The sequence below is a fragment of the Typopeltis vanoorti genome, chromosome 7, assembly GCF_054136105.1.
Source record: "Typopeltis vanoorti isolate ZY-2024b chromosome 7, IOZ_Tvanoo_1.0, whole genome shotgun sequence".
NCBI lineage: Eukaryota > Metazoa > Arthropoda > Arachnida > Uropygi > Thelyphonidae > Typopeltis > Typopeltis vanoorti.
This window is the reverse complement of record NC_143555.1, coordinates 6,366,126-6,386,169: the sequence shown is the minus strand read 5'-3', so window position 1 is coordinate 6,386,169 and position 20,044 is coordinate 6,366,126. Positions and strand designations below refer to the sequence as shown.

The 20,044-nt window shown below is 33.5% G+C and overlaps 2 protein-coding genes across 2 annotated transcripts in view; one reads left to right on the top strand and one right to left on the bottom strand.

The window, feature by feature from the left end:
- The window catches only part of LOC150104466 (RING-type E3 ubiquitin-protein ligase PPIL2), a 314,593-nt gene extending 297,591 nt beyond the window's left edge, over positions 1-17,002 (top strand). Inside the window, exon 16 of the mRNA XM_090395160.1 lies at positions 16,753-17,002. Coding sequence (XP_090251286.1) covers positions 16,753-16,846 — 94 coding nt within the window. The 3' untranslated portion in view covers positions 16,847-17,002. The remainder of the gene's footprint in view (positions 1-16,752) is intronic.
- The window catches only part of LOC150104464 (serine/threonine-protein kinase Tao-like), a 713,758-nt gene that overhangs the window by 32,967 nt on the left and 660,747 nt on the right, over positions 1-20,044 (bottom strand). The gene's annotated exons all lie outside the window — the stretch shown is intronic.

Sequence of the window (20,044 nt, the reverse complement as noted above, 5' to 3'; positions counted from 1 at the left end):
TCATCTACTCCTGCTGCCTTTCCACATTTCAAGCCTTTGATGGCTTTTTCTACTTCAGGAATGGATATGTATTCCTGACTGCATGCCTGGTCAGTGTTTTTTACCACTGTGCTGTCATCACTGCCTGTTTCATTTAGCAGTTTTTCAAAGTAATTACTCCATACTTCAAGGATATCTTTTTCTCCCGTTTTCATGTCACCTTTATCATCTCTAACTCCTTTTACAGCACTCTTTCCTCCATTCCTAAGCTTCTTCAACAACTTTCAGAATATTTTGCCACCTTCTTGATATTTATTTTCTATATTCTTGCCAAAGTCCTTCCATGACTTTTATTTAGCTAGTTTTACACAGTGTTCAGCATTCTTGCATTTGTCTCTGTATTCTCTAAGAGCACAAGCTGACTTATTTGACAGGAACTTTTGATATTCTTTCTTCTTTTCCTTCACTGCCTCTTTAACTTCCTGTGTCCACCAGGGAGTTCTGATTTTTTTATCCTTGCAGACAACCTCACCACATGCCTCTCTGGCAGTATCAATCAATGTTTTCTTCAGAGTTTCCACTGAATCTCCAAGGTTTCATTCCTGTTCTCAAACTTTTTCATTTTTTTCTTCAATAATCTTTGTGTATTTTAGTCTACAGTTCACATCTGGGAGCTGCTCAACTTTTATTCGCTTTAAAACTTTCTTACATGTTATTCTTTTCGATATGAAATTCAATTTTATCCTGCTCAAGACCAAATAGTGATCACTTCCAATTTAAAATCTTCTGTACACTCTGGTGTACAGAAAATTTTAAATTGGATTTAAATTGGATTTAAGATGTTTTCTCCCTGCTCCAGGGAGAAAACATCACTATCAACAATAACATAGTCAATGAGATTTTTCTTATTCCTTGGAAATGGAAAACATGGAAACATAATTAAATTGGAAGTAAACGATTAAAAGTGTATCATCATTGAACAAAGTTTTAATTTTTATTAAACAAATAAATAATATGATATAATTATGTTACTACTTACTTTTGATGAGATGGTTGAGCTTCTCGGCCCTTGAAGAGTTGCTGAATATCTGGTTCAATATTGGTCAACTTCGGTCAAAGATCGGCACACACACAAAGACGATTTGTTTTTATTTGAAGGATCAGTGAAAATCCTTTCTCATAAAGATAGGTTCTAGAAAACTGCATGACGATTTTCAGTGCTTCTTCAGATAATTCGGGAAATTCACTTCTCACTGAAGGAGGGGAAACCAAAATCGAGCCAAACCAAGATCACGGAATTGCATTTTAAGTCCACTGTCACTTAAAAGCTCAATTAGTTATTTTTTCGATAATGAAAGGTCGTTCTCATGACTGTAAGCCTGAAATGGATCATGAACCCACAGAATTTCTTATAAAAGTTATTTGGAAAATGTTTCAAAATTTTGTTTTAGATTTTTGAGGTGGTCACAAATCCTTTTCAGAAACTCAGAATGAACAAAAATATCCTTTTCCACTAAAAAGGATTCCAATGTTGGAAAAGGTGCAGATCGTCTGTCTTTTACATAATTAATCCATAAAACCAGTTTTTTCTCGAATGTCTTTATTTTGTCATAGGCATCAAGAACAGTTAAAGAATTTCCCTGAAGGAAGAGATTTAGTTCAGTTAATTTCGAAAAAAATGTCTGGAAGATAGGATAGTTGATAACCATGCTTCATCAACAAGGAGTGATGCAAAATCAGAATTACGTTGATTTACAAATAATAAAACTTCATGCCTTAATTGAAATAACCTTGTTAGTACTTTGCCCCTGGAAAGCCAGCGAATTTCACAATGAAGCAAAAGTTGTATATATTCACTGGCCATTTCATTGCTGAGTACTGAAAATAACCTGTTATTTAACAGTCGAGCTTTAATAAAAATTAACTAGCTTTACAGCGTTGTATAGCACAGTTTTAAATTATGGTGGCATTCCTTTGGAGGCTAACGCTTCCGTGTGTATGAAACAATGTACCCAATTCATATCCAGAGCTTCCTTGACCATAGAAACAACCCCACTATTACGTGACACAAGGGCTTGAGCTCCATCTAAATAGAAGCCTATACATTTTTCCCACTGGATCCCTTTGTGTATTATGTAATTATTGAGTGTGTGAAATATTTCTTCTCCAGTTGTTCAGGATGACAAAGTTCTACAAAACAGAATATCACCATGAATGTTGTTATCATGCACATATCTTACGTAGCATATTAACTGCGTATCATTTGACATCAGTAGTCTATTTATAATGCATAATAAGGGCTCTTCTTAACTCTTTCGATTAACTGAGATTCTACATCACCTGCCATATCATTAATTATGTGTCCAACAGTGTCATTTGAAAGAGGAATCAAATCAACATCTTTTAGTAACTTGTTGCCAAACAGTTTTTACCACATCTTTTATAACTGGAAGTAGCAAATTTTCCCTGATAGAATGAGGTTTCTCTGTTTTTGCTATGTGTAAACTTAAGAAATAGGATGCTTCCAGTCCTATTAATGGAACCCATGGCCGAAACTATATCTTTCCCATGATTTAATGTCCCTAAACTTCGTTGAAAAAATTGAATTGGCTTATTTTTCACATCACAATGTTTAGTTTCTAAATGTCGTCGGAGTTTCATAGGTTTCATGCACTCATTCAACAACACTTCATAACACAAAACACATTGAGGTTTCTGTTCACTTTCACCTCCACACCAAGTAAACCCGAATTTCAAATATGAACTGTTATATTTCTTACTGTATTTTTTCTTTGAACCACTTGTTTTTTCTACTTTAATAGTATCAGATTTACTCTCCGTTACAACACGTGTATCACAATTAGGGTTAGCATCACTTTCATTTGCTCTTCTTTTCAAAGTTCTAGTTCTAAGCCACTTTTCCATTATTAAAAAAATGTTTCCGAAAAATACTGGGGGTTAACTCAATCAGTCCAAGTATCACTTAGCACTTCTGAAGATATACTGACCCTTGATTGAAGGAGGGAAACCTTCAATAATAAAAATCAATAAATAACAAGCAATTGGTTGAAATGTGGATAACACATGTTCGCTTCAAATCTGACAAAACATCAAGGGAAAGTGGAAGCAATAAAACTATATTGTTGTTCACTTCAGCCCTCTTGTATTATTCGTCATTCTAAATTTGTAGCGCAGAATGACAAATAATAAAAGAGGTGTGAAGTGAACAATATAGTTTTATTGCTTCTGCCTTTGAATCTGATTTCAAAGGCAGAAGCAATTTGAAATCCATTTGATTTCAATAATTTTTACTTACTTATTTAATTTTAATTTGTTTTATTTGGATAATTAAAAAATATATATGTATTTAATTAAAGTCTGCCTGTGGACCAGCTGTCCCATTGTCGCGGACCACAGGTTGAGAAACACTGCTTTAAAGCATTAAATATCTGCATTAAAAATAAATATTGTGGATTCATTCTCACGAAAAGAGTGATGACAAGGCACATAGGAGCAGAACATATAGCAAGCTAGCAGAGTGATGGCCATGGTGAGGTAGACCATGATATTTTCATAATCCAGTTTCATAATTGGATTATGAAAGGAAGTTAGCCAAACAGGCCAAAAGAAATTCAAAAGAATTTCTTGCTGTGTAACAAGTAAAAAAGAAGAATATCCTTGGTGATTGCAAATGGTAGAAAAGTTACAAATCCACAAGAAATAATGGAGTTTTTAAGTGTTCACCTCTCCAAAATATTTACTGTACTGAAAGGAAAGTGGATGAAGAAATAGAAATCAAAGAGGTAGAGTAATTAAAAATATTATGAGTACTAGACTTGAATACAGTAGGCACATTATTATTATTATTATTATTACATCCTCCATGGAGTCGACAAACTCATCGTGGGAGGCTCATTCAACTGACAACATATTTATTATATAGAATCTTAAAGTCCTTAACACTGCTTGCATTAACAAACATTCTGGTAATGCATTCCATTCACTGACAATTCTCCATGTAAAAAAATCTACTCCTCACATCCTTCTTCACCACACTTTTATATAACTTCTGGTTTTTACCCTCTCATCTTCTACTCTTTTTATAATCCCCTCTGGATTAATATGATAAAATCCTCTCACTAACTTAAACATCTCTATCATATCACCTCTCTTCCTCCTATCCACCAAACTCTGCAATTCACATCTCTTCAACCTCTGGCTATGGAGAATGAACTCTCCATAGCCAGCATTCCAAACCGTTGCATTAGATATTGGTACAGGTGCTAAAGGAATGTGCAAGATAGTTAGCAGTTCCCCTGACCTGGTTGTTTAACTTGTCTCCACAGATGTATGATTTCTAATGAGTAGAAAGAAAGAGCTAATTCCAGTATACAAGGGCAGAATAGAGCAGGAAAGAAAAGGGCAGAGATATTGAATAGTCAACAAATTGTAGACTATTCAATATCTCTGGTATGGTTATTGGGGTTTTAGAGAGGCTGATTAGGAATTGCATCCAGAAGTTGCTAGGCACACTCATATCACAAGTTTATTTTGCATACCCATTCCTTTCAGTTTATTATTAACAACCTTGCATGTGGAATCCAGTCAAGTGCTTTGGCAAGATCTGGAAATATGGTATATCCATTTAACATGGTTAAGAGAGAGGCTGACTGACAGATATGAAAAGTAATACATGGAGTCACTGAGCCTAAGAGAATGTAGATGACTAGTAGTGTATACCACAGGATTCTGTACTTTGGCCATTGTATTTAACTTATATATTAATGATATTGGGGATGAACTAGAGGGATTTATTCAGTTGTTTTCTTATGTTAAGTTGGGATAAGTGATAAGGGACATACCTAATAAAGAATTCCAACTTCTGGATGCAATTCTATGAGCAAATGTTAATGAGTTGTCACTTTAATGTTTCTGAATGGAAGATTAGACATGGAGGATGTTGCAGTAGAGTATCATATTAATTGGAATTTGATTCGAATAGTCAGTGAAGCTAGACTTGGGAAGTTATAATGGAAAGTTAAAGATGGAGGGGGGGGAGCATGTTGCTTAAGTTGATAAAGTCATCATTAAATAACTGCACTGTTTGAACACCTTGTTAGAAAAAGGAAGTTATTCCACTTTACAAGGCTTTGATAAGACCATCTTTGAACCACTGTGCCCAGAAGTCACTTGAATTCTGAAATGATGGGAAAACAAATGAAAAGATCTGATGACTAAGATGATAACTAGCCTGTGGAATTGTGCCTATGAGGACAGATTCAGAAAATTGAGGTATAAACTGAATGAGAGGAGATATGATAGAAGCATTCAAGTTAGCTGGTAGTACTTATAATATAAATATAAGTGAACACAAAAATAATATGGATTCTGGATTCTTGAATTCTGAAATGATGGAAAAACAAATGAAAAGATCCTAAGATAGTAGATGACCAAGATGATAACTTACTTTGGGAATTGTGCCTATGAGGACAGATTGAGAAAATTTGAGGTATAAATTGGATGAGAGGAGATATGATAAACATACAAGTTAACTGGTGGTGCTTTAATATAAATATAAGTGAACACATGAAAATAATTTGGACTTGACATTCTTGGAAGCATGTAAAGTCCACAGTCTTTTCATGATGAATGAATGGAATGGTCTATCATTAGATGCTGTGTGTGTGTCTTCACTGAGTGTGTTATAACATTTAAGTATGAGTGACTAAAATGGCCCTCTAATGAGTCTTTGGATTCTCCAAAGCGTAATAATTCTCAGCTTTGTTAAAAGTTCAAATTCAAGTCTCCTAAAACTATACCAGGAGTGGCTAACTACTTGTCCTTTTGGAGCCAAAATAAATCCAGCAAGACTCATAAGAGTCGCAACCTTTGACCAGTGTGATGGTACGGAAGTAAGTGGGTGTGCGCATGGTGAGGTTGCAATGAGCTTTTAGGAACTGCTTTGACTAATTACACGCCTAATTTTAAGGAGCTTACTAAGAAAATGGATACAAGGAAAGCCTCTATTAGTAAATAAGTAACTAAAATTATTGTGTTTCGACTTTAAAATTATTCTAATTGTTCAAAGTAAACTTCATTTAATGTGTTTCAAATTAAACTTTTTTATTTCAGTAATTTTTATTAACTCTGTTTCTCTCTCTCGCTCTATCTTTTCTCTCTTTTTTTTTTTTTTTTAATTTTGTTCCTCTTTTTTGTTGTCTTCTCTTTCTGTTTATTTTTTCCTGGTAGATTGTGAAGTGACACATGGACATAAGCTGCATGTTGCTCGTGAGCCACATTTTGGCCACCCCTGCTCTATACATTTATTGTCATACTATCTTTGCTCTTTTATGAGAACAGATCTCATAATAAAATTTAGTGGAATAAATACAGCACAAAGAAAAATAATTATACTGCGGGTTTAATCATTCCATTACTTCATTTCTCTCACAGAGACATCACCAAGGATATTCTTCTTTTTACTTACTACAAGGCCTAAGAATGAAAGTTTCCCAGATCTTGGGAAGTTGAACGCAGCCATATTTGTTTAGATTAGGCTAGTTTTTTAAATCTGCTACTGATTCTAAAAAGTCTTTCAAGTTTGTATTTGCTGTGATGAAGCATTGTAGTTTTATTCCATCTGATCCTGTGCAAGGTATCCAAGGCAAGGCATGGTCAGCTAGACTCGACTGACCATAGTTGTGGTTGCTTTTCCATACTGCTAGTAATATCTTGCTATGTGTAGCCAGTATCTTGAAAATTGCAAAACCTCCCTAGAAAGGAATTTCTCATCATGCAGTTATGCTGAAGTTACTAGTACTAGAATGAGAATACAAAAGCATGAATAAGAGTAATGCTTAAGGTGACCCTTAATTCTTCTTAATATGATTACAAAATATTGATTCAACTTAGAAATCGATCTGTGTTCCACTTAATTTACTCTGTTCCTATCATACCCAGTAAATGCACTCCTAAAATTGCTAAATACTGCTATATCCTGTTTGTCAGAAACCGTTCACAACTTAAAAATAATCCTATCTCTCCTCCCCAATAATAAAACTTCAGCAAATAGAGATAGAACCATCTATTTTGGAAAACCATACTAGCCAGGCACTGAAATTGATCACGTTAGTGACATTGACAAAACTCGACATTTGTTTCTTCCAAACTAAACACTCCCCAGACCATACCAAAAATTAACGGCAATTTTCCACCTATCAAAAGATACTTTCCATCGCTATGTCATCCTGGCATCTACAGTATTTCCCTTGCTGTTGAAAATTAACACATAATTATAAAACCTGACCACCAGCCAGTATCTGACCCTTGAATATAGAAAACACAGCCATATCTACATTAGAGCTGCTTTTAAATTGCAGATCATTGGATTGGGTGAGGGGAAAAAAAACTTCCTGTGATGCAGATGTAGATATAAATCTGAGAGACTGTTTTTGTTACTTGACAGCTCTAACATTTTCCTGGCCTAGATAAATATAGTTGCCTCACTCTACAGATTTCTGGGCAATTGTTGTCATGAGATTGCATCACCTAAATGATTAAGAATCTCTTAATATGGCTGTACAGGATGCAAGTTAGGATAGTATGATTACACCATTTTGCACTCAATCAATGTCTACCTGCTTGCTGTAGTGTCTGTAAGCATGTGGATATGTCATAAAATTTAAGACTATAAAGTCAACTTGGTAACTAAGGTAAAATGTTGGTTTAATAATAATAATCATTATCAAATTCCTGACATGTACGCTTGGGGGGGGGTACAGGATATTATCATAGCACTACATTAAAAACTTACATTATTGCTTACTTCCTATCAACAATTTCCTACCAAATCAATCTGTTATTTGTCAAGACTTCAACATTACCAGATCTTATATTTCTGTTTTCTAAGGCAATTTTAACTGTATCAATCCACCTGGCAGAGAACAAGTGTTTGGCTAATCTTTCTTCTCCCATTCTGTTTAAGTGATCATACCACCTGAGATAGCTCTGCTAACATATTCTCGGATGCTAACAATGTCAAGTTCTTTCCTAATATCCTCGTTTTTAATATGATATTGCCATTGAGGCCATCTATTCATGCCACTAATCTTTCTCAGGACTCTCATATCTGTGGTCTCTAGTCTTTGGTCAAGTGTTTTATTTCTAACTCAGATCCATAAGTTAAAATTGGTTTGAACACTGTCTTGTACATAGCTAATTTAGAGTTTTGACTAATTTCTTTCTTATTTCATATATAAATTTATTCATTTGATTTCCTACTGTACCAACTTTGTTGATTCTGTTATCTTTTACCTTATTCACTAAAAATTGTGCCTAAGTAGCTGAAATGTTTTACTTGTTCCACAGGTTCCCCGTTCACAACACAGTTGACATTTTCAACAATTCTACCTATTTTTGTTGTCTTTGTCTTTTTAATGCTGACCTTCATACGATATCTATTACCACAGTTATTCAATTTAACAGGGAATCTTGCAAACTTCTAGTGGATTTATTTAGAAGTATAACATCGTCTGCATAAAGCAAAGAGCTGACATTAACATCTCCAATTCTGATATCATGTTTAATACCACTTTCCTTCATAATGTGATCCATATAGATAATGAATAACAGAGGGGATAATGTACATCCTTGTCTCACACCAGATTTAACATTAAACCATCTTCCTGTACTTACTTCAATTCTAACTGCTGAAAAATTAAGTATTGCTTGATATAATGCCCCATTGACACCATATAACTGTAGCATATTGAATAGCTTCTCTCTTGGCACTTTGTCATACGCCTTTTCCAGATCGACAAAACTTAAATATAGATCTTTGTTATAATCCCGTGCTTTCTCGACATAAAGTGAAGATCTATTTTCTGTGTTTTTACTAAAGTCTTCCCATTACTTTTGTTTAGCTAGTTTTACACAGTGTTTAGCTTTCTGACATTTGTCTCTGTATTCTCAAGAAGTACAAGTACAAGCTGATGCTTTCTTCTTTTCCTTCACTGCCTGTTTAACTTCCTGCATCCACCATGGATTTCTGATTTCTCTATCCTTGAAAACAACCTCACCACATGCCTCTCTGAATGAATCGGTGTTTTTTTTTTTCAGGGTTTGCCACTGAATCTCCAAGGGTTTGGTTCCTGTTCTCAAACTCTTTCATTTTTTCTTGAATGATATTTGTGTATTTTAATCCACAGTTCACATCTGAGAGCTTCTTAACTTTTGTTTGCTTTAAGACTTTTTTACGTGTTCTTTTCAATATGAAATTCAATTTCATTCTGCTCAAGATTAAATGGTGATCAGTTCCAATTCAAGTTCAAATCCTCTAAAATCTAGTGTCCTGCACCAGGGTGAAAACATCAACAATAACATAGTCAATGAGACTTCTTATTCCTTGCTTCTTCTCTCCATGTGAATTTGTGCATATTTTTATGTTGGAACATTGTGTTAGTAATAACCAGTCCATGTCCTGAGCAGAAATCCAACAGGTATTCACCATGTTATTAGCTTTACTCTTTTCTACTAATTTTCCCAAAATATTTCAGTATCTCTGATAATCATTTATAAATTCTGCTATTTAGATCCCCAACAAGGACAAACTTTTCCTTTTTCATTGTTAGTTGCTTTCTCTAATGCCTCAAAAAATTTTTCCACTTCTACCTTAGTAGAACCTTCTGTGGGACCACAGGAACAAATAAGTCTCATTGTCCAGTTCTCCATCACATTAGCCTTGTATTTAGTGTTGAATACTATAGCTACTCCTTCTTTTCCCTGAATATTACATTTTGTATTTATTGCTTAGAAAAATCTCACCAATTTTTTTGTTTGTTTGTTTCAGTCACCCCTATTGTATCTATCTGGTTCTTATCCAATTCTTCTGCTAGTTCCATTTCTTTACCATTCAGGCTTCTTATGTTTATAGTACTGATCTTAAACTGTGATGTTAAGTTGGGATGGGTTTCAGGATTTTTTCCCAAACTGACTTTTCACTGTTCATCCTGGTTCCCTGGCAAAAACAACGGGTTTAATAATTTAATAACTAATAACTACTCATGAAAGTAGTAAACCTTTATTAGGTGTGAAGACCTCCATGGAGTCAAAAGACGAAGAGAAACACACATAGCCGATGAAATTATGCTTTAAATTTATAAATTCATTCAATGTATATGCATTCATCGCAGTGTCAGGCAATTCATTCCACTCACTCTCTATGCAATGAACCTGCTCCTTATGCTCCTGTTCACACACCCACCTTATACGACTTTCAGTTAGGTCTGCTTGTTCTAATCCCTTCTCCCATTCTTTTAAAACTTTCTTCCATATTAACCCAGCAATAATTCTCTACCAACTTAAATGTCTCAATACTATCCCCTCTTTTCCTCCTATTCATAAACTTATGCAAACTACATTCCCTCAATCTGTCTTCATATCCCTCATCGAAAAGACCAGTTACAACCTTAGTCAGTTTTCTGTGGACCCTCTCCAGTATACTCATCACCATGAAAACTATTGGAGCAAATCTTTGCAGAATCCATACAAGGCCTGATCAAGACTTTATACATTGGAATTAGAACCTCTTTATTTTTACAAGTGAAGGTCCTCTGCATCATTGCTATAATATGATGTCTTCATAACTTGTGCAATTTACCTCTAAACTTCAGATCCTTGTTCACCACCACTCCAAGGTCTCTTATCTCCTCAACTTGCTCTAAAATTTCCATGCAACATTGAATTGACATTTCCATACTGTTTCCTACTCATACAATCTATGTAATTTTTCCTGTAAGGATGACATCTGTTTGATTTCTTATCACTTTCCCCAGTTTTGATTCTTCTGCAAACAGTTATATCACCAGTTAAAACGATCTCAATATCACTAATATACAAATAAATAACAACGTTCCCTGTGGCACACCACTATTGACTTTCTTCTTTTGAGATAGTATTGTCCCCATACACAATTTGCTGATACCTATATGATAGCCAATCACCTATCCAACTCGCTGTTCTTTCATTCGGTTCACTCTGCAGTTTAGTTACCAACTTGTGATGTGGCAATCTATCAAAAGCCTTTGCAGAATCTAAGCATACTCCTGCATATGCAACACCCTTTGCATTTGTCACCTTGTTATAGAACATATGCTCCTGTTCACACATGACCTCCCTTGAACAAACCCATGCTAAAAAGAACAACGAATACACTCTTATCAACTCACTTTTATATCGTATCTTTCACCAACCTCTCTGATACCTTAACTACAACTCCAGATATACAGATTGGCCTGTAATTTGTTGTCTTAGCCTTATCACCACTTTTGTAAAGTAGAACAATTTTGTCCTCCTTCCATGCCTTTTGGCACTTTCAGGACTCTTGTTTAACAGGTAAGCCAAAGCTGATAACTCTTTGGAACATTCCCTTAAGACACATGGTGATGTGTCATCTAGCTTACTTACTCCTTATATACCGTTTTACTCGCTCACCTTTAAGTCTACTCTCATTTCATTCTTTACACTTCAGCTTCTTATTCCACACAATGAATGAAACACCCCAATGAGCTGCTCACTGAATACCTCGACTCTGTCCTCTGCAGCAGTTGCCAATCTCTCACTTTCATTCATTAACATCATCTTCATTCTTATTTCTACTTGCTGCATATTGAAAAAGACTCAAAGGTGTTTCTTGACCTGATTTGCTAATTTCTGCTCGTAGTTCAATTTTGTTTTCTTTACCAAGTGATTCACTCTCGGCCTACTCTTTATACTCTTTGTGTAAATGATTATTACCATTATTCACCTTGTGCTGGCTCCAAATGCCTTCTTCTTCCTGATTTTATGCTTAATCCCCTCATTTATCCATTTTACACCTATGTTATTCAACCTTTTGACCTTAGGAAGACTTTAATACATTACTGCTCAACTCCTCATTTCATACTATAACTCCAAGCTGTTTCCTAAACTTGTCATAATCACTAGCCTTGTACTTTACATATAACCTTTCCTCACAAAAGTCTTCATATGGCTGGCCACAGCCCAAGCAATCACTTCACGATCACTCTCACCAACTGGAGGAAAGTACGAAACCCCACTCACAATTACATCTGCTGATGAAATAGTCAGATATAAAACTCTCAATCCTCGTGTCCTCCTTTACATACTACCTGAGATGGTTGTGTCTGAAGAAATTCATTTTCCTTATTCCCAAATGCTATCTCTTCATTCCGGTTATTACTGACATTGGCATTACTTCAATCTTGGTATCACCTCTGGATCTGGCCCCCACTGATGATACCTCAATAAAGGTCGAAACTGGTCGTAGTGACCCATCCCATAATTCACAGTGTTGGATCCTATTTCGTCCTAATCTATACCTTGAATCCGATATGTTATTGTCGTGATGTTCTATTTTCATATTATGTTCTAAATCCGCCATCTTGGTTCAAGTCACTCTTATCAATATAACAACTAATTGCAAATTGATCACCGATCCAAAAGTAGGGAAATTTATAATTATATTGCGCCACCCTATTCTTAGATTAGTCTATATAAAATAGTAGGATCAATTTTTAATTAAGTTAGCAGTCTCCTCATTTATTTAGGCCGAATTATTTACTATTCCACTTGGGGTTCCTGCAAGATTCGAATATTTATGAACGGTGCAATAAAAAGGAATTCAGGCAAACACAATATTTAGATTAACAAAATAAAACATTTAATATATGATATATATAACAAATACAAGAATTCTGCTTTAAAATGAAACAATACAATCAACTTAATACATCTTGCTAAGTCACTCATGCCAATTCAATGTTCTAAACTTTCACATACAATTCACAGTTTCAAAATCACAAGCTTTCTTAACTCAAGTTAATAAAACGAAACTTCTTATTTAAACGGCTCCACATATCTATCAGCTGTACTTAATGTTTAAATTCACAGGAAGCACTAATCAAGGTGGACAATATTCCAAGCAATCTTATTTCGGACTTTGAACTTCGAAGATATGTTAATGTTAGAACAAACAAACAAGTATGACTACTCTTACCAGATACAATCTTCAATACATCAATTAATTGTGAGCAGACTTATGAATTAATTTATTTACGTTAGCGGAACACATTAATAAAAATTCTCCTACGATTTAACTGAACCTACTGTTAATCGCGCTTCACTACTCTAATAAACACATCAATAAGGCACTGATATCTTTCTTTGTTTACTTTTCTCAAACTAGTTAATTTCAATATAATTCTTCTCAGGGCAACATAGAATTAAGACGTAATCCTAAACTAACTGGAACTAATCAGAATTTTCCATTGAATGTCCAGTTCTTTATTTATCCGGTTACGGCATTAATTTTCTTTTACAACACAGCTGACTTCACTTGCAACTAAGTATATGATTCACTATGTTTTGGCTCACTTCTAAACACTATTCTGATGAATTTCTGCCCTAGAGAACTTATAATTTTCTTCCACTTCCTTTGCTTGTATCCTACCTTCCTTGTCGCTCTGCAAAAACTTCCTCTCTTCTCTCTAATTAAAAATCTTCTATTATTTTTCTTCTCCTTTCAGTCCAAAGGTCACGCTCTCTTCGACTCGTGCTTGTTTATTTCATGCGTCTCCATGACAACAAATGAACGCAAACATTTCACTGATGTAATACAATGCTCTACTACTACATGAGTGATTACATAACGTTAAATTTTCACAAATAAGAATAAACAGAATATTTGAGCTACTTAATCAGCTTTTTCATTACATACTGAATTAATTATAATAATACTTTTCGTTACATGATATATATTTTAGTTATCATAAATTCTGCACATATTATTGCTTAATAAATTAATAGTAGGTTAAATTTAGAATAAATATTTAAATAGTAATCCTAAATTAAGGAATAATAAATAATTTTTATACAAATCATGATTAATACATAATAAGCAATGTTAAATGTGAATGAAAAAAATAAATTACACAACGTAGTTTCATTCACAATTTAACATTATTTACTATGATGTTCTTAAACAAAATAGAAGGTTGCTAATTGATTTCTAATTCAAATATAAAGAAAATTTATATTTAAAGACTGCACCACTTTATATCTGAATTAGTTCAAGAATTGAAGATAAACCAACTCACAACTATCTCTCCTTTTAGGTGTTAATATTATATATACTGGCCAAGAATATTTAACTTACTTAATTTACCCGCTTTGGTTCCAATATTTTATGAATGGTGCAGTAAAAGAGATTCAGGCAAAATACAACTTTTGATTAACAAAAACAAACATTTAATTTTAAAATCACAAATTTTACACTTAACTTCAAATCACTAATTAAAATATCACAAACATTTTAGCTTCTCTGATAAGTACAATCATTCAAACTCAGACAATGGTAAATCTGTTATCTCTAATACAGTCTTCTTACATTTCCTTAAGTTCCAAATACAATAAAAATTGCAATAACACACCTCTTCACAAACAAACACTTTTAAGTTTACACTTTAGCTAACTTCCGCAATAGTTACTGTTTGTGTAAGGAAATTCTAGGATGAAACTCACACACTTCTCTGTATAGAAATATTAATGGTTGGAATAATCTTACCGATAATCTTCTATCTTCATCTACTTATACAAACATACACACTTTTTATAACTGTAAACACTTTAAACAGTAAACGGCACTCATTAAAATAATTCTTCTAAGCAATAACTGAATTAATCGTCGGTCACTATACACATAAACAAACGTTCTTGCATGAAATACTACTGATCACTTATGAATTAAGGCGATACACAGTAATTCCTTAACTTGAGGTTTTATATGCACAGCTGTTCATTCTTCCTGCATTCATTTAATTCTTTAGGCAATATATTTCTAAGCACAGTTAACGGTAAATTTCAACTTTACAGCCTCTACTATTCGCTAATAACTCTGTGCTTTGCTTCAAGGTTCTGTATGTCCTTGAAAGGTCGGCCCTGAAATTGAATCTCAACTCAAATATCGCTAGTCTATTTAATAGTCACTCAGCTGTCTTCCATAGCTATAATTGTTATTCTACAATTTATTAGCTAACTGCCTCTCGACTAGTAGACTTTATTAGCTGCTTGAGTGACTTGCCGACTCGCTATTATCGCACTATGATTGCTGAATGCTCAGATTCCAACCTAATGCCAATCCTCTCCTTTCTCTTGCTCTTAATCCTTAATAATTTCAGCGTTCATCGCTTATATATCAGTTTTTCCCGCCTAAATTCTTCTCGTGATCTCTTTAACTAATTCCTTTTTAGTAAACTTTCAGCTTTCTCCCCACGTTCTGTTCCAAAAACGTGCTCGTTCACTTACATACGTTTCCATGACAACCAAACAAAATATAATAAAATTGAGGTATTGCATAACGCTAAACTTCTACAAATAGGAATAAATAAGGAATGTTTACATTTCAATTAATGCGCAGTTAAATTATCAAATACAAACTCTTATAATATTAACATAGTAATAAATAAAATAGCTTAATAATATTTAATACAGTCTTTTCATTATTAATACATATCTTTGATTAATTAATTAAATTTTAGACAAAATTAAAGTAGTTATATGAATATTAAATTGTAAAATAAGTTGTTTATATTAAATAATATTTACAAGTCTAGTCTTTGTGATGGAAGATCATGTTGGATTCTGAAGCAAATAATAATTACTCTAATCGCTACATAATCAGAATCCAACAATAGCATTATACATGTCTGGAAGGATATGTGCTTTGCATTATGGGATACTAAGGCAAGTGATGTGAAGTCATTGGCTTCTATATATGAGTTGCCCAGTTCTGAAAATACTTCAGGTGCAAACTTTGTTTGCTTACACTTGGATAAAGGATTAAACCCACTATAATTTCTTGGCATCTTTAATTTATAACACATGGAACTCTGTTAATGAAGTTAGATTAAATGGGAATGGATGTAAAAATGGTTAAGCTGCTGGACAGATTTCAAAAAGTGGTATATGGAGCAGCAGAATCAAGACTACTATTTAATTTGTACATAAACAATATAGAAAATAACCTGAAAGAAATATTCAGTTGCTTGCTGATGGTGCGAAATTTAGGCAATGTGGAGTTAAGGAATCGTCCTTGCAGGGACAATTTAAATAGCCTGTTAGTGTGGGCAAAAGATAATAGATATCATTTTAATGTGGAAGATATGTAAGGTTGTGCATTTTGGGATAAATAGATTACAAACTGTGTACCACATTGATGGAACTGTACTCCAGGAAATAGATAAAGCTAGAGATTTAGGAGTGGTGGTAGACAGAGTTAAAGTTTAGAGGACATGTTGCTAAAGGTAGCTCATAAGATTACTTGCCTATTGAAGAACACATTAACAAGTAGAGACAAGGAAGTTGTTATTCCTCTTTATAAGGCCTTGATATGCCCACATCTGGATTACTGTGCTCAAGTCTGGTCCCCTGGGTTTCTTAGGGATGTGGAAGTGGTGGAGAGGATTCAGAGGCAAGTGACCAAAATGGTGAGTGGCCTGTGGAATATGCCCTATGAGGATAGATTGAGGGTGTGTGGATTGCAGAAGTTGGTTGATAAGGTCTCCCGTGATCAGTCTTCAGACTCCATGAATGTGCCTGTATAATAATAAATATATTACAGTATTGTGTGTGTGTGTAATATTAAAATTACTGTGTAAATATATTATATTAGTATATCTGTATGCTTCATAGCTGATTGCCTTTATTGTATTTTAATAGCAAGTTGGCAGATGATATCCATTCTCAGAAGCATAAGAAAAAAGAATTCAGTGGAGAATTTAATTTCAGTTCATGGGGATTGCCAAAATATTAGAAGAAATGTAATTTTTATTTATGCAGAAAGATATGGATGTACATACTGTAATATTAATGTTTTGCAGATTTTCTGAGGCTATCTTAATAGTGCATAATTATTTACGAAATGAAATAGAAATTATGACCATGTAAATAAACTTTACTTACAAGCTAATCACTAGTTTCCCAGGTCTTACAGTTTTGTTTTTAAGGCTCTACTCATTATATCAATCCACCTAGTTCTTTGTCTTCCTCTGAGTCTTCTGTCATTTTGGTTTCTCATTTGATATTCACTTGAGGATATATGTAAAGTCGTGCATGTATTCTTGCTATTGCCAAGAAATTATATTCTTGTGTGCCTTGCATTATGGGATACTAAGGCAATCTGAATTCATTAGCCTCTATGTATAAGTAGCCTAGTCATGAAGATACTTTGAGTGCAAGCTTTGTTTGCTTTCACTTGGATAAAGGATTAAACAAGAATATAATTTCTTATCATGTTTAATTTAAATTATAACCAAGCAAAGAAACTTTCTACATATTTGAATTAAAGATACTAAGAAATTATATCTTGGTTTAATCTTTTATCCAAGTGTAATCAAACAAAGTTTGCACCTGAAGTAGTTCGAAGTTGTTGGCTTACGCTTGGATAAAGGATTAAACCAAGATATAATTTCTTGGTATCTTTAATTCATAGCATAACCAAGTGAAAAAACTTTCTACATATTTGTTTATTTTTTAATTACATATATTAGGGTTGTGCTGAATATTCAATTTTTCTTCAGTATTTAGCTACTCTTTGGTGTTTTTTTTTTTTTTTTTCATATATTTGGCTTCTGCCAATGAGAAGAAAGTTTCAGTATTCAGCCAGCCAAAGCAAAAAATTCCTGTTTCATGCTACATAATTGTGAAAAACCTCCTCTTATCTTGTGGGACCGTTCAAATAGAAGGGTCTTGAAGGCTAACGAATAAACTTATTCTGCAGTACAATTTCTTTTGGCACTAGCTACCAGTGTATTCCTTGAAAGTTTTTTCAGAAATCAGAAATATTTATGAAAAAATCAGAGATATGCTACTCCAAAATATGCTGAAAAATTAATTTAACTACATCATAATTTATTGTGCATTTGCTTTGATTATTAAATCTGTATGTGGAAGAGATAGGGTCCTCACCATATGTCAACCTCCTAGATAGGAGACGACATGTGAATGGAAATTAAATCCATAATTGTTCTCTGTTTCAAAATTTAAAGTAAGTTCTGTTAATATGTTTATTGAAGGAATAAGTGCAATATGTTTCTGATTTTTATGTTGCATTGTTTTTAAATACAGTGTTCGATATGAAATTAAATGATAGTCTTATATATTGAAACAGAGGAAATTATGGATCCATTTATATTTTATAGCCAAATATTGAAAGAAAGTGAAGTTTTGAAAATTTACCTGCGAGCTTATAAGGCCAAGGCCAAAATCTGAGTTGCCTTGGCTTGCACTGTTTAAAGAACATGAACTATGCCCACAAGTCATATATTTGCGTTTTATTAGTGCATTGAATTTCACTGACCTGAAACATGAGGCTTTGGATTCAAATTGACCAAGCTCGAAAAAACTTACAAGCAGGAATGAAAAAATCTCATTCAGTTCTTTAACTAAGCTATGTCAGAAAGTTAAATTCATAAGTGATCTCTAGGTGCATAATAAAATATTAAACTACAGAACTGAGAAGTATACATTTGTCTTGCATAAGATACTGTAATAGGAAATATCACAGATACATCTATATTTTATGGCAAAATGTAGAAACAAACGAAAGTAAGAAATGTAGAAAAAATTTTCTTTCTTTCGAATATTTACTAGAAAGCTTAGCAGAAACTTATATTCTTAGAAACTCTGGTAACTTTTTGAAACTTTTAAGTTTTCTTTCTACATTTGGCTACAAAATATGAATGAATCCATAATATCCTCCCTTTCAATATCTCACTCAGCTGTGTACTTAAAAATTTGACAGTTATATTTATACAGACATATTTTGGGGAAGCAAAATTTTATTGCTTTCCCTAAAAAAATTTTATAAACAAAAATAGATGATATTAATACATGATTATTTTGTGGTCAAATATACATATGTATAGAAACTTGGAGAGTTTATGAGAATACAATCTTGGCATTGCAGTTGCCTTAGTTTGCACTACTTGAGAAACTTTTCAAGTTTTGTAAGTAGTGCATGAAATATGGATTGATCTGTTTATATTACAAACTGAATTGAATACATTCAGGCTCTTCTTTGATAATCACTCTTAAGCACCAACTGCTGTTTGCTTATTAAAAATATAATTCTCTGAAACAATTGCTTTGGTATTGAATAAGGATTCTTGTTATTTTGAGGTTTTTTTCTGCCTGATTTCATGTGAGAACCAGTAGTTCTAAACAACTGTCAGGCTAATCAAAATAACTAATTAAAAGTGAATAGACAGATGCCTTGACAGCACTCGTTTCTTTTAAGTAGTACATGCTGAGGCCTCTTCAGTGCCAAAGGTTATATTCTTATGACTCTCTAGTCAGTTTCAAAACTTTCAAAGTTTCTGTACATATATTTATTTATTTGTTTATGTGCTGAATATTCAGCCAAAGCGTTTTTTTATTTATTCGTATGGCACAAATAACAAAACATGCAGTACAATACACTGTCATTTTAAAAGCAAATAGAATTAAGAGTCATTTTAAAAAAACAATAAAATTAAAAGATTATATCCACGAGAATAGTTGAATAGACTATGTGAATGGGATGGGGATGCCAGTTCAATGTTGTGAAATGTAATGTTTTAAAATTTGGAAAATAAAGATGGGATGATGGATAAATATCTAAAATTTAGAGGACATGTTGCCAAAACAATGAATTCTGGGAATGAATCGAAGGAGATACTGACTTGTAGAATTAAGGAGATTCTGGTTCTTTTATATAAGGCCTTGATTAGGCTACATATAGACTACTGTGCACAGATTTGGTCACCTGGTTTTCAAAATGATGCAGATATATTGGAAAGGGTGCCGAGGCAATTTATGGGGGTAGTTTCTGGTCTCTGCAATGTTGAGTATCAAGAATGGTTGAGAAGATGCAATTTGCAGAGTCTAGTAGATAGGAGGAAGAGGAGTGATATGATAGAGATATACAAGTTGGTAAGGAGTTGTTATAGGATTAATGTTGAGGTTTTTCATA